The sequence below is a fragment of the Lacerta agilis genome, chromosome 1, assembly GCF_009819535.1.
Source record: "Lacerta agilis isolate rLacAgi1 chromosome 1, rLacAgi1.pri, whole genome shotgun sequence".
Taxonomy (NCBI): domain Eukaryota; kingdom Metazoa; phylum Chordata; class Lepidosauria; order Squamata; family Lacertidae; genus Lacerta; species Lacerta agilis.
The window spans coordinates 68,740,968-68,756,150 of NC_046312.1; the positions used below are offsets into that span (position 1 = coordinate 68,740,968).

At 41.3% G+C, this 15,183-nt stretch overlaps 1 protein-coding gene across 1 annotated transcript in view; it reads left to right on the plus strand.

Annotated features, from left to right (window-relative positions):
* The window catches only part of INSC (INSC spindle orientation adaptor protein), a 123,785-nt gene that overhangs the window by 69,140 nt on the left and 39,462 nt on the right, over window positions 1-15,183 (plus strand). The window contains exons 5-7 of the mRNA XM_033153387.1: window positions 175-298; window positions 1,958-2,071; window positions 9,138-9,263. Of these exons, the coding sequence (XP_033009278.1) occupies window positions 175-298; window positions 1,958-2,071; window positions 9,138-9,263 (364 nt within the window). The remainder of the gene's footprint in view (window positions 1-174; window positions 299-1,957; window positions 2,072-9,137; window positions 9,264-15,183) is intronic.

The window sequence follows — 15,183 nt, forward strand, 5'->3', positions numbered from 1 at the left end:
AGCCTATTTCTTAACAGAAGTGAACTGGCTCTTTGGGTCATCATCTTAAATTGGTGTCTTAATATTAAGAGCTACTGTTTGGTCTCACATCTTGATTAAGGCTTAGCTTCTGTTCACATGATGGCTAAAGCACCACAGGGGCAACTGAACTATTTTTCTTACATTTCCTTTCAGGTGCATCCAGATTGAAGATGAGCAGATATTAAAGTCTATGAAATCTTGTATTAATGATGCTCTAACCACAGTTGCACAGTATTTTGGCCAATTGATAGAACTAGCTTTAACACATGAAATAAAGGTTAGTAAATATTCTTAACTACCGGTATATGTAACAATAAGGAAAATGTTTGGAAGTATTAAAATATTTGCTTGGTTTTCATCCCATGAATGTATCATGCAGCCTCTGAGGTCTCCTGGGACTCATCACTGATGTTCTCATTTTTTGGGTTTGGAAAGGTGGATCCTCCTAACAGAGGGGCCGTGTTGTGCTCAGCCCTGGAACATTTTCCCAACTGGCTTGGGGGCGGGGCTTGCCCTGCTCCAGCTGGAGGTGTCATGGTATGCCAATGGCCTTTAGCCAATTGACAGTGTGGCATGGTTTGGGGTTTGGGGTTTATATACTCGGCAGCGTGATGTGGGGAACTCCTCTTGCTTTATGCTGCTGAACACCTGCCCGCCCACCCATTAATTCGGTCATTTTTGGCCTTGCTTTGGACTTCGGTTGGTCATCTCTTTTGGAACAGGGGCTGGGTTAGGATTTTTTTCCATTGTGGCAGATTGGCTGTGGCCACTTGGTTTTTGCCTACTCCTTAGCAATCGTCACAATGTTAGACATTGGTTTAAGGGATGTGGGGAGGGGAGGTCTGGCCATCACCTCCCCTCCAATTAAAGGGCATTCTGTTAAAGGAATCTGGGTGTCTGGATCTCGTCTGAAGCCCGAGAGGGGTAAGGGGACTCCAGGGGTGAGCACCAGTCAATACGCATTGATGGAGCTCCCTCTGCTGGTTGTTTACCCTTCCAGGCTTCCTGCAAGGTGGGCAGGAGCCAGATATAGTTTGATATCAATGCCTAAGCCAATACCAGTCACACTTGTGTATTTTCAATAAAGTTGTGGCCAAAATTTGCCCATTAACCTTTAAATTTAATTCTGTGTCACTTTGTCTTTATTTCCATTGGGGAGGTGTTTTAGGGCTTGAAGCACAATGCAGTTTGGCTTTTCCCAGGGTCATTTTTCTAGAAAAACAGGTGCCAGAATTCAGTGTGAATGCCTCCCTTGTTCTCTTATACAGTGGTACCTTGGTTCTCAGATTTAATCTGTTCCAGAAGTCTGTTCCAACACCAAAGCATTCCAAAACCAAGGTGCACTTCCCCATAGAAAGTAATACAAAATGGATTAATCTGTTCCAGACTTTTAAAACCAACCCCTAAAACAGCAATTTAACATTAATTTAACTATCTAACAAGACCATTGATCGATAAAATGAAAGCAATAAACAATGTACTGCAGTCACACAATCAATCAATCAATCAATCAATCAATCATTCAGTAGCTGAACTGGGTTCCACACAGTCACAAAAACAAAACAAAAAGAACTGCAAAATAAATAGCAAAACAGACAGATCTCAGCGTAACACTCAAAACGGAAGTGTGGCACTCAAAATGGAAGCATAACACTCGAAATGGAGCACGTTCAGCTTCTGAAAAAAGTTCGCAAACCGGAACACTTATTTCTAGGTTTGCAGTGTTTGGGTTCCAAGTTGTTTGAGTATCAAGGCGTTTGAGAACCAAGATACCACTGTAATGGCACTTCCCCCTAAACAAAAACTCTGCAGTTTCAACACAAATCTTTAAAGCTAACTAAATTCACAAGAAACTGAGAAGCCAAGCCCTAGATATCACTCTGTTTGCACATATATGTGGAAGTAAATGAAATTTATGCTTGTCTTTGTTGCCCAGAACCTGGTGAGAGAAATAGACACATCAGATAATCTGTATTCTGCTGAGTCAGCTACCAGCAACTTGTTCAGTCTTACCCAGGAAGGCTCTCACCTGTGTCGCATCATCGCTAAGGTAAGCGATGTACTCAGGCAATATGAAAACTTCTCAGGATCTTTGTTGGCACATGCGTTCTTTTGTAGGTGTCTTGTAACATGAAATGACCATGAAAGCTATTCTGTATTCTAAGAGGACATCAGTGTTATCTCAATCTATCTATTCATTCTCTATCTAAAAAAAATGTCCACAAGTCAGTCCAAATGGGCGCTCATATTTGCTAAGATAAATATTGTCGAAACAAGTGTAAAACAATTGCAATATTAAAACCACAATAACCAAAGCAACAGTTTAGCAGGCCAGCCTAGCAATGTAACAGTAGCAGGAGCCCAAGACACTAGCCGTCATCCTGCCTTGCAGAGGAAGGTAGTTGCTACTTTGCAGAATGAACTCAGTGAAGCAGCCAGATGGGCTTCAGTAGAATGAGAGTTCCATGGGCAAGAACTGCCGGCTCTCAACCTAGCCTACATTAAGGTATCTGAAGAAGTGTGCATGCACATGAAAGCTTATACCAAGAACAAACTTAGTTGGTCTCTAAGGTGCTACTGGACAATGTGTTTATATATATATTTTCAACTACATTATATGGGCTGCTGTGAGGACAAAATGGACTATGGGTCATGTATTCTGCTTTGAGCTCCAGAGGAAAGATGGGATATAAATGTAATGTAAAAACAAACAAACAAACAAACAAACAAACATACAAACAAATGGCAGAATCATTTGTCACCGGAAGATGTGGTCTTAATTTCACAGAAATACAAGGTTCTTTCAAAACAAGTTTTTTTTTCTATAAAAAAATTAAGAAATCATTTGAATTGAGGGAACTTTCTATTACTTCAATCGATTGCCTCTTCACATCTTTTTAATTTCAAAAGGTCAGTTGACAAGAAGTTGTTTGAGCTGTCAGTCACCTTGATTGAATGGTTTCAATGAAAAAAAAAGAAATTTATGCTTAGGCATTGTGTTGGGGTTCTTTATAGTTATACAAGATTTCATGGAGTGGTAACAAAGAGAAGTAAATATAATATATTGGCCAATCTATGGCGGTTCTGTTAGACGAAATAGACTGAAATCCTATGTGCATTTATGTGAAAATAAGCCCCATTGAGCACTGTGGGATTTCCATTTGATTAAATTTGCATAGAATAATACTGTCAGTTCCTTGAATTATTGTTTGTATATTATTTTTGTTATTGTTGCTGAATTCACACCCTACTTTTCTACAGAAAGTACACAAGGCAGCTTACACAAAATCAATACAGTACAAAGTAAGATATCAGAATATTCCCAGAAACAAGAGATACTGCAGATGTTCCCTGAATGTCCCAGACACTGTAGAGCATATTCTCTTTTATTGTCCACTACACAGTACGTGTGTTGTCCCCCCTTTTGGATGGTTTGAAACCGCAGCATGGTGGAAGTGTTGGATTCTGTCTCTCTGACATTGACCAAGGGGTGACTGCGGGGGTAGCCGAGTTTTTGGCAGCAGTGCTTCAAGGAGTACTTTAACAGAAGGAAATTCTAGATTTTACATATACACACATACAATCAGCCTATGAGTTTAATTGTTGTTTCTTTGTGTATATATTTTAAAGTTCCTGTATGTGATTCTTTCTCTCACGATTTTACTTGTAAATGCCTAATAAAGGTTTGATAAGTACAAAGTAAGATAAAAGAGAATGCCAAGAACAGTAAAAAAATAAACAGCAGCTTTAAAAGCAGCAAATAAATGGTTAAGAGCTACTTAGCCTCTAGGATTGTGTTCTCAGCCTACAAGCATAAGGATGGTCTCATTGGCTTAGGCCAACATTTCATTTAGCCCAGCATTCTGCCTCTGATACGGGTCAGGCTCACAAGCATAATGCTGAGAGCCATTGCTTGTTGTTAGACTACTTCATCATTCTCATATTACTTTATAAACCTGGAGTTTCCATTAAGTTACTACAGCTAATAACTGTTGACACAATGGTCCTTTCTGAAGTTATGCTAACCCTAAAAAAGAAATTCACCTAAAACCCAAATTATAAGCTGCTTTGGAAGTGTGCCTACCATTATGATCCCACAATTGATGGGTATCTCTCCATGTTAATGATTGGTACTTGTATGAATAGAAGCTGCATGACCCAAGCAAATAACCACACCAGAGAAACCATAGTTAATGAAGGCATGGAGATAATCTGCCCAAACCAAAGGTGCTCCTGCCCACGTAGGCTGCTAAATGCTCTGAGGAACCCATGAGGGCAAGTCACTGGCCATTCTGGTATCCTGACAATTAAGTGACTTGTGGGTTGTGTAAAAAAGTGCTTTATTTGGTCCATTACTCAATAACCCAGAGTTCTAGTCTTTCATCTGTAGAGCCACATAGCAGAGGAAATCAAAGCCCCTTCCACTGGACTCCTCTTACCCATCTGTATTTTATATTTCTCTCATTTTGTGTGGGGAAAGACAATCAGGGCATACATATAGTACTTGAATACATTAAATTGTACATATTGACCAGAAGATCTGAAGAAAAAATTCTCTGTCATGGTTTGTCTGTTAGGCTCTGCCTTTTGGATTGTCAGCTTCCAGACCCATAAATCTTACCGCGTTTGGAAAAACAATCTGTCTTTTTAAAGCTTTGCCATCACAATAAGACCTCAGTTAAGCGGGGTTATTAATCTTAAGGATGGTTTGTTGGACTTGTAGAAAATGGGCTCTATTAAAGCAAATTATTTCTAAATTATTTCAGTGTTTGTCACAGTTAAGAATAAGGCAAGATCAGACAGAGAGACAAACAAACAAACAAACAAACAAACAAACAAACATGGTTAAGATTCCTGTAAACAGTTTTCTCCAAAGGGAACCTACTGAGCCCATCAAAGAGGCAGTGAGGGTATGATTTACGACTTGCTCACCATACTAGTGACATTGGAGTCAAGACTTAAGAACTGGATATCTATTAGGGTGTGTGTGTGTGTGTTTGTGTGTGTGTATTCACATGGCTTGAGGATGTAGAAGGGGGGCCTTAAATTAGGCAGTTTACTCATCTCTCTTTCTTGCACACACCTCCAAAGAACAGATTCATCCTTTTATTATTACAGGCTATGCCATGAAAATCAATGCTGTTTTAATAAAGGAGGTTGAGTGGATTTCCATTAAAATGTTTCTCAGCCCTATAGCTCTGATATTTAGAATGCCCTTCGATCACACCAGGTTTTTCATCCTGTGGTAAATAAAGGGTTGAGTCCAGCATTTAACGCTCACGTGCAAGAATGTTTGAAAAGCTCCTGCAGCCTCCTTCCTTTAATCCTTTCCCTCTTAGATTAAATATGTTCAGTTTCTTGAAGTTGTCAAACCATCTGCTTTGCCTCCTGCAACCTTTATTTTTCATTTATTTGTTTCTTTATTTTTTTAAAAACACACATTGCCAGTATCCTTTGAACCTCCCCCAGTCTCCCCCTTCAGCCGCCTATGCAATGTGTGACCTGTGCAATGTATGGAGGAAATTGCCGAAGCTGCATGGCGATCCACTGTACCCAAATAGCTTTCTATTTGAACCAACTGTTTTATGATCAACTGGCTTTACCTTCTATCAGGGAGAGAGAGAGAAATGAAAGGCAAAGAGGCGTTACTGTAGAGTGCAAGTGAAGAGCTCCAGCTGTAAATTCCAGACCTAGGTTCCACATCACACTGGCTTGCATGCTCTTCCTGAAACACAAGAACAAGAAAGGCCCTACTGAACCAGACCAACATTTTCTTTCCCACAGTGGCCAAGTTGATGCCTCTGGGAAGCTCTCAAGTGGGACATGAGTGCAGTAGCACCCTCCCACTTGTGAAACCCATCAACTGGTGCTCAGAGACATTCTGCCTCCAATACTGCATGTCATGTAGCTGTCGTGACTAATAGCCATTGATATCCTGAAGGAGCGTCTCCACCCCCATCGTTCAGCCCGGACACTGAGGTCCAGCGCAGAGGGCCTTCTGGCGGTTCCCTTACTGCGATAAGCGAGGTTGCAGGGAACCTGGCAGAGGGCCTTCTTGGCAGTGGCGCCCGCCCTGTGGAATACCCTCCCATCAGATGTCAAGGGAATAAACAACTATCTGGCTTTTAGAAGACATCTGAAGGCAACCCTGTTAAGGGAAGTTTTATCGTGTTTTTAATATTCTTGTTGGGAGCTGCCCAGAGTGGCTGGGGAAACCCAGCCAGGTGGATGCGATAATAATAATAATAATAATAATAATAATAATAATAATAATAATAATCCCCCAGGAATTTGTCCAGTCCACTTTTAAAGCCATTCAAGTTGGTGGCTGTCACTTCATTATGTGGCAGTAGATGCTACAGTTTAACTATGAACTGTCTGAAGAAATACTTAATTCATTCAGCTTCACTAGATGACCCCAGGTTCTTATGAAAGAGGGAGAAAAACCTTTGTCTTTATGCACTGTGCACAATCTTTCTCATGTTCTCCCTTACTTTTTTTCCCTAAACTAAATGTTTCCTATTCCACGGAGGCATTCCGGTCTCCCTTGCAGACTAAGGCAACTGAAGATGCAGGGTCCATTTGGTGCTGAACCTGGCATCTCCTCTCCCGGTGGATGCGTTAAGCTGCAAATGATATTATGCAGTTAATATATTGTGCTTTTTGCTGAAAGTACGCTGATAGTTCACTTTCTGTCCGTGGTAGATGAAAGCATGCGGCCATGCAGCCTTTTTTGTCACACGGTTGTTTCCAGCTAATGCGCCAGTGTCAGCGGGGACTTAACATTGTCATCCATTTAAAGTTCCCACTTAATAAGGCTGTAGAGAAGAAAGATAGCCCTTCAGTAAAGCCTGATGGTCCTGCTGCCATTCTGTAAACTGATAAACTGTACTGGCTTTTAAACGTGCAGTGACAAACTCTGCACAGTACATATTGTCTTTGATTTAGGATAAGTGCAGTGTAATTGTTTTTTAGTCATGTGTGCAAACATTTATAAAACTATGTCACATTATGATATTTCATCCCTTTGCTTTCACACACAGACACACACAGCTTGGGTTTCCTGCTTGTGGAAAGCTGATATTAGTGTAGCTGAGAAACTATGGGGACAAGCCCAAAAATTGCAGGTAAAGTGCAATGAAGGCCACTGTGAGGTAAAAAATATATCACAGATGAAGTGGTAGAATGGGGCTCTGAAGCAAGTGTGTCTCCGAGGCCAATTTTCTCCCTTCCAAGGATGTTTTAAACTAGGGGTGGTTAACATGTGGCCCTCCGGAAGTTGTTTGATTGCAACTCACGTCAGCCAATGGTGAGGGGTGATTAGAGCCAGTCTCCACGGCCAGCTCTATTTAATTCGCGAAGGAAAGTTTAAATAAACACGCAGAGGAGTGGTGGTAGTGGGGAAATAATTGGTCTTTGAGGGAAGGGCAATTCCCCTGACAATTAAATTTTGGAGAAATGGTGTTCAGAGGAGGCAACCTAACTCTCCACCTTGGCTTGGTGAAGGCTTGGCCCTGGGTGCTGCTTTCTACTGCCGACATTTCAAAGCAGCATGAGGGCAACACATGCACATTGTCTGCAGTGACCACAATGCCACCCGCTCCTTTTTTTTTTTTTTTAAGTCTACAATGACTGGCAACAGTTCTCCAGGGTTTCAGGCAGAAGTCTTTCCCAGCCCTAGATGCTATGGCCCTTGTGTGATGCAAGATGTGGTGCACAGTGCCTGTGCAGTAGGATTTTTTATGATAGATGTTGGTCCCACTGACCTTCCACAGTGGTGATGAGCAGCCAGGCATGCTGATTCCCGCTTTCCTCAAGAACAATCTGGGAAATGTCAGGGAGAAGCTCCAGTATCTCCTGTCAATTGTAAGCAGAACACAGCAGAATCAATTAATACTATTAATGAAATCAAGCAATAGCAACATGCCTTAGGCCTTGGGTGATTAAAGGTTCTTTGCCTGGTGCCTGGAAGACCACGGGCACCAGGCTAGCCTTCCTGAAGGTGTGTGAACAACCACCAAGAGAGCCCTCCTTCAAGGAGGACACCTGATGGTGAATGCAAAGCTCATTCAAATGCATGCAGCAGAGGTCTGCATCACTTCTGGAACATTAGCATTTTCCATGGTATGCAAATGGAGTAAGATATAGTCAGATTTTGTTATGAAAAAGTGAATACAGTTCCTGCTTACCATCAGGTTAAACACACATTCATTTACTTACTAAGTGCAATGCTGGAGAACCGCTTGATGAAAAGGCAGAATGCAAATTTAACAAATAAGTATTTCCCCCCTACGTTAAATTAAACTCTTGGACTATATTCTTTTTATGTAGAATCAAAGAAAAGGTTGATGGCAACCCTTGTGCCACTGTTCTGCATTAGCTCCCAGTGAGATAATAGGAGTATTCAAGAGCAGCTTTTGCCTTTCATTTTCATTCCATAAATCAATGGAATTTCATTTGCTTTCCTTGGGCTGTTCTATTGCCAGTAAAGCTTTCTGAATTGTCTTATTGCTGTGTAATGCAAATGTAATAGGGAAAAGGAAGGATTTCATGAAACTGCAAAACCACTCAAGCCGAGGATTTTAAGCAAACTTATCTGCAGATAATTTTCACTCGAATCAGTATTGAAATTTGTGGTGTCAAGAATTTCAGCAAAGCTAAACAGAACTAAGTTTATTTCTGCATTGGCCTGTCATTTTATTGTTCCATTAGATACTGTGTCCTGGGGCAATTGCCTCTGAACTTGGGTCTGGATTCTGGCAAGGAGCCTGTGAAAGCAAACACATTGCTAATGAACTAATTCAAGACACTCAAGAAAGCTAACATTGTCTTGGGGGGGGTAGAATTTAAACCTATTTGAAAACAGTAATTACAGACAGGGAAGCAGAAATGTGGATAATTATGCATAATTTGTGTGTGTCTGTTCTTACTTTTAGCTGAAGTGCAAAATGAACAGTTTTCATTTTAATATTTCAGGAGAATATAGTGCTCTCAAAATCGGAAAATCTAATGGAAACTCACCATGTGTGCATCAAATTTAAATTTAAAAGATATCTGTTCTCAACAGGAGCATGATAATTTATTCCAACTGGTTTCCTGATATTTTTTTCCAACAGGAAGGGGGCATTGTTGCTCTTTTTAAGATCTGTCGTCAGGATTGCTTCAGGTGCCTATATCCTCAGACACTCAGGACATTGGCATCTGTCTGCTGTGTGGAGGAAGGAATCCAACAGCTGGAAAAGGTATGATTATCTTAGCACTCTGTCTGTGCTAAAAAAAGTATTCTCCTTAGGACTTTGTATCTATGTGCATAATCCAAGCCAGGGAAAGTATTTATTCTTTCCAGAAAGGGGCTTTTGCTCGATGTACTGGTTGCAAATATTGCACCCATTTATTTTAACGGATACAAATAGCACTTTTATTAAGTGACCAGTTTTGCCAGTCAATCCCGAGTTAAAGCAAGTAGCAAACAGCCTCTGCTGGATGTTTTTGGATACTCCTTTCCTTTCCTTTGTAGTAGAACACTGTAGTGTAGCATCTAAGCAAAACTGGGCTGTGAATTGGGAAGCCTTTGGATTAAATCTTGCCTTAATTATGAACCTGATCTACCTTAGAGAGTAGTTCCAAGAATTGCTAAGATAATATATACCAGTCACATATTTTTCCTGGCTTTTCTCCAAAGAGCCCAGGGGTGGTAAATTGGCTCTTTCCCTACCCATTTTATACTTGCAATAAGCATGTGATGACTAGCCCAAGGTGAGCTTCAAGGCTTAGTGGAGATTTGAACACGGATCTCCCTGGTCCCAAGTCCCTCAAGGGAAAATGTTCCAGGCAGGGTCATTATCAAAAGTGGGTGGGGCCAAAGCCCATCCATTCACCCCCCCCCCATTGCCTAGATCACTACATTTCATCTCTACATCCTTTCTCAGCATACAGAGGCAGTGAGTGTAGCGTGGCCAGCATTCAAATTTGCCAGGTGCTATTGGCCACTTGCGACCACGTGAAGATGTCCATGCGCCAGGATGGCAGCTGACGTCTTCGCCATCTGGAGATGCTTGCCTGGGTAATCCTTGGATCTTGCCTGATTCCACACACTGACAACACTATCTGTGATTTATTATCTGCACAATCAGAATGGATTTCTGGAGCAAAAAAAATGTATTGAAAAATATGACTTTTGAGCTGTCTGGCCCCCAAATGACAACTAGACATTCCGTTTTGGTGTTTGTAACTCTGGTTTAAGGAGCCATATGGCACCTAGGTTATATATATGAGTTTCTAACACTGTCAGTGACAGGAGAGACCTAGCAGGCTGGAGGTTCTCCATTGCTGTTCTAACCACTCCATATGCTGGATCTCACAATGCATGAAAATTGCTATGAATACTCAACACAGTCAGGAGAACCGGTAGGAGGAGCAGAGAAAATATTGTTCTATTTGGCAAACAGAAATGTTTGTGCTTGTGTGACAATTGCATTAGTGCAACGTTGAATTCCACCCCAAGTATATGCAGTTTTACATAGGGAAAGTAAATATAGAGTTGCCTGAAAAGAAGTACATGAAGCAATTCTCTCTGAATTGGTTATATGACTTTGTTTATAAATTTGTGCTCTGCCCAGTACCTCCCCCAATTCACTGAAACGTGGAGAGTTCTGAATAGATTCGAGTCATTTTCCCTGTCAACACTTCAGCGATGGTGACACATAAGGGGTAAATTAGCACCGGTTCCGAGACAAATATAACAGCTGAAGAGGTTTTCAGCAATGTACTACACAGGCTAATTTTAACTCTCAAAGGTAAGCTATTTGACAAACTCTTGCAGTAAACATGAAAATGCCACCACTTACGATTTGAATTGCTCATAGCCTCCCTTCCCATTTTTAAACTTGGGAAAATGAGCACTATTACAGTCACTAAATCATGACCTCATACTTCGCATTTCATAAAGCACATCTTGCACGTTTGAATAATGCGCCTCTTCAGCTTAATGATAAATGATTTCATTTGTACTTTACAATGACATGTCTTGTAATTGAGTGTCCTGAAGGGAAGCAAATAATGGTGGGATGTCTACAGCGTAAGGGAGAACTGTAAGCCAATTGTCCATGAATATATTTTCCCTTTCTTTCATATTGTAGCTGGTTTCATGCAAAGAGATCCCAAGTCTTTCTCTGCTACGTTTGTAATAAGCTTAGGATGGCGATATTTTTAAACAGAAGGAATTTATAAGATCTTCTTGAGCAGCATTTCCCTCGAAAAGCAGATTATCAGGGCTGGGGATAGTGTTGGCAGGTGTCTGACTGTGGCATGAATCCTATGGAGATGTAGTTTGTGTGGACCATGTAGGTGGTTTCTATCAGTGCTTTTGCAATTGGTTGGCTGTAGTTTCTGCATTCTTGCATACAGTAAAGGTTGTTTGAGGTGAACCAATATGAACTTTTGGTGCTATCTCGCTTTCTGTCTGCAGCAATAATGGCAGAACGACCCTTTGCGTGTTCAGACCTTTTAACCTCCCCCTAAATAAATTCAGAGAAGACTCAAATTTTGGTTTGGTTTTTGGCAGAATTTAGGCCACAACTTTATTGATTACAGAAAGCGAGTGGTTGCATAGGCTCTGGTTCAACTAACTCCCTACCATGCAGGTAGCACTGACCCAGGGTTGCAGCATAGGTCAGCCAAGGGTGAACACCTGGATAAGCTGAAAGCCGGGAATAGGCTATCTCCATCACCCAAATGTCCCCCCCCCGGACTCCAGTACGGGCACAACCCCCTCTCAGGGATTGACCAAACCATCGAGTCCCTGGATTCCTTTAACAGAATACCCTTCACATAGGGATGGCGAGAGCATTCCTCCATCCCTATCACCTGAACCAGAGCCTATCTGCAACCTTACAAGTTGTGATGATTTGCTACGCGGCAGGTGAAACCCAAATGACAACAGCTAATCAGCCAAGTGGGGAATATTCCTGCCGTGCCCTTGTCCCAATGACAGACGACACACAATGGCACAGCAAGGTCAAGCACACAAGCCCTAAAAGTAGGGAGAGGTGTGCAGGTGTTCCAATGCATGCACCGAAAGAGGAACCTCTGGATCCATTTAGCCTGCATCCCATTGGCCTGATTTAACCCTGCATTGAGGGACCTACCAATTGGTAGGATTTGCTTGCCATGTCTCACCGCAATATGTGCCCTCTTTAAGGGAGGACCCAATTTCTCCTACTCCACAAACTTTTTCTTTTTCAAAAAAAGAAATGGGAGAACAGGGGTGTTGAGCTATTTGTGTGTCTGCTTTGTGTAGAATCACATCTAAGTGCAATGTTATAAAGGAGACAAAAAAGTTAAAATATACAAATGGTGAAGTGAGGCATGATGTCATGTGCTGTATTAGGGGATAGACAAATATGTCAATTTTGCTTTCTCTCCATTTATCATTTTTTCAGGTCTTAAGTTCATTTCTCCTCAATTCCAGATCAGTTTGTGGATTTTTTTTTTAAAGTCATCATGAACATTTATCAGCATTTTAGTGTAAAATTATGTTAATATGCATATTCTCGCACAGCAGTTTCCCCTAATACAATGCACTTTTGCCTGCTATTTTCACTCATTGTAGAACAACCTTGTGAAAATTCTCAGAAGCATAAACTAAATACAAGTGACCATCTTTCGGGAAGAGATTAGCAGCCACCTCCCTTCCTACTTTTTAAAAAGGCAGCTGTTGTATCTTTCCTTTGTATAATTATGTTGTGTTAATTTGCTCCCCAGTACATTATATGAAACCTAATGGTGCATTAGACTTCAGAAACATCACTTTAAATGGCAAACAGATTTGTGAAATTAGAGTTGGGGACAAAGCAATGAAATTAAGCTCACACTGGTCAAAATGACCTTTTTGGTTTTCTAAGCAGCTAATGTTTCTACAAGACCATTCAAAATGATAAAACAGACTGCATCACTTAATGGAATATTTAGTGCTGTGCTGTGGTAACTTGGAGTGGCACACTCCCTGAAGAGATTGCAATGCTTAGTTTCAACAGATAACAGAAACATCCTATGCAAGTTCCTCAAGTGGAAGAACTCCAATGTGCTTGAGGCAACAGAAATGCTGCCATAATGAAATATGTTGTGGGCTTTTTATTGTAAACATAGTGTCCGTCAACTTCCTGTAACAAGAGAAATTAAAAGGAGTGTCAGCACACACCCCTGGAGAACTTTAACAGACTTTATCCTCCCCTTCCCTGACTGACAAATGTCACTAGTTTGGTCAAAACATTTTTTCTTGGTGTCCCCTCTATGATTCAGATGCTCTGTGCAAGGAGGAACTTCCAAATGTTCTTTGAAAATATGCTAACAATAAGCACAAATACAATAGAAAAAAAGAGTTTGGTCTGTAGGTAATAGATAGTAACTAGACTGCAACTCCCTGCAGTGCAAATTTGGCACTGTGGGCCATAATGAAAATGTGAGATTTGTCCTAGGAATAGCAGGCTTAATTTCCCGGGACAGCCCAGCACTGAGCATGGAAAGCTGGCAATGTGGACACATGCTGGTCCTGTATTCATCCCTGGATGTTAGCTATTGAGCAGAAACTTAAATTGGAAGAATGGCAGGAGGGTGACCTCTTAATCCTCCTGCTCTTCTTAAGGATTTCACTGTTATTGGGAGAACCTGGGCAAACCACATAGTTAACACTACATGTAGTTTGTGCCTAAAACATGGTTTAATGGGAGTCTGACCTCAAGGGTGTTTCTGGTCAATGACCAGCATTAGATCCACTACACCACCGTGAAGCTCTCGTTGTTTTAATCCCTGTAGAAAGCAGATACATAAGGAAGGTGATTCCAATCTTGAGGTGTTTAACATATTCTTTCAGTCATAGTTTGAGCATGCTAATTCACTACACTCAGGACTGCCTTAAGCCATGTGCTCATTCCACATGGAGCTGCCACTGGTTGTGAATAGCAAGCCACAAATGTCTGCATTGCTGTTGGGCAAAGTTGCCCTGTTTTCTAGCTTAGTGCTGAACTGGAGAGCACCAGAGGCAGCCCTAAATGGATTAGCCAAGAACTGATTACCACACAGAATCCTGTCCCATGCCTTTTCATATTCCAAGAAAGCAGCTATTTTTGAATAAAGGATGTGGTCTTCTAATACTCTTTGACAGGTGGGATCAAGATAAGCAATAAGCATATTACTAAAATTAGGGCAACTCTCCAGAGAATTATAGACCCATGACAGAGCCTGGATGGTGCCAGTAGGACTTAACTGACAATTTCTTAAGTCAGAAATAATATCTAATTAGTTTAAGAGGAATGCAGTACCAAGCCAGTAATGAATACCAGTTACTGCAATATAAATTAGCAGCTATACTTTATAGGACAGGAGACAATGCATTCAACCAGGGAGGGCCAACATGGTGCCCTGCAGATATTGTTGGGGCTACAATTCCCATCACCCTGACCCCTGACCATGGTCTTTTCAATAATTAAAGAGGCTGCAGCATGCCAACGTGGAAATTCTTATTCAGCTAGCCATGCAGGTATTGTCGTTGAACAAAACGTATTTGCTTTGAAATGTCATGAAGAGCCAAATAGCTAGAACCCATTAATTTGTATAGAAATGGATAGGAAGGATTGTGTGTGCAGCAGAAAGGATGATAATGGCATTAGTTGCTCCTGCATCTGTTCAGATCCAGGTTCATTAAAACAGACTGCAATTAGAGAAGAGGAATGGCAATTTTTTTATGCTGTGAATCTTCAGCCATTTTGGGGTGGTAGGACACGGTTTATTATGGGAACTGCCTATGGTTTGTTTTAAATGGATTACGTGTAGGGATAGTTTCTGAGGGGTTATGACAACGATTTTCAGGAGGAGAGACATTTTGGATGGGAAGCCAAGAGTAAAAAAAAAAAATCTGGTTGGGCGCACTTCTGGTTGGAGGAGCTGGGAATGGATCGCTCTTGAGAAGGCAGGGATTAATGAATTGCGAGTGAATTTTTGTGATAAATGAAAAAAGTGGGTGGGTGGTTTTGTGTAAGCAATCCTATGCATATCTAGGCAGAAGCAAGTCCCACTGCGTTCAGTGGCTATATACTCATTAGCAGCATAAAACCAGGGGTGGAGGAAGGGGGGGCGATGGGAGTGCACTGCTCCGGGCAGCGCGAT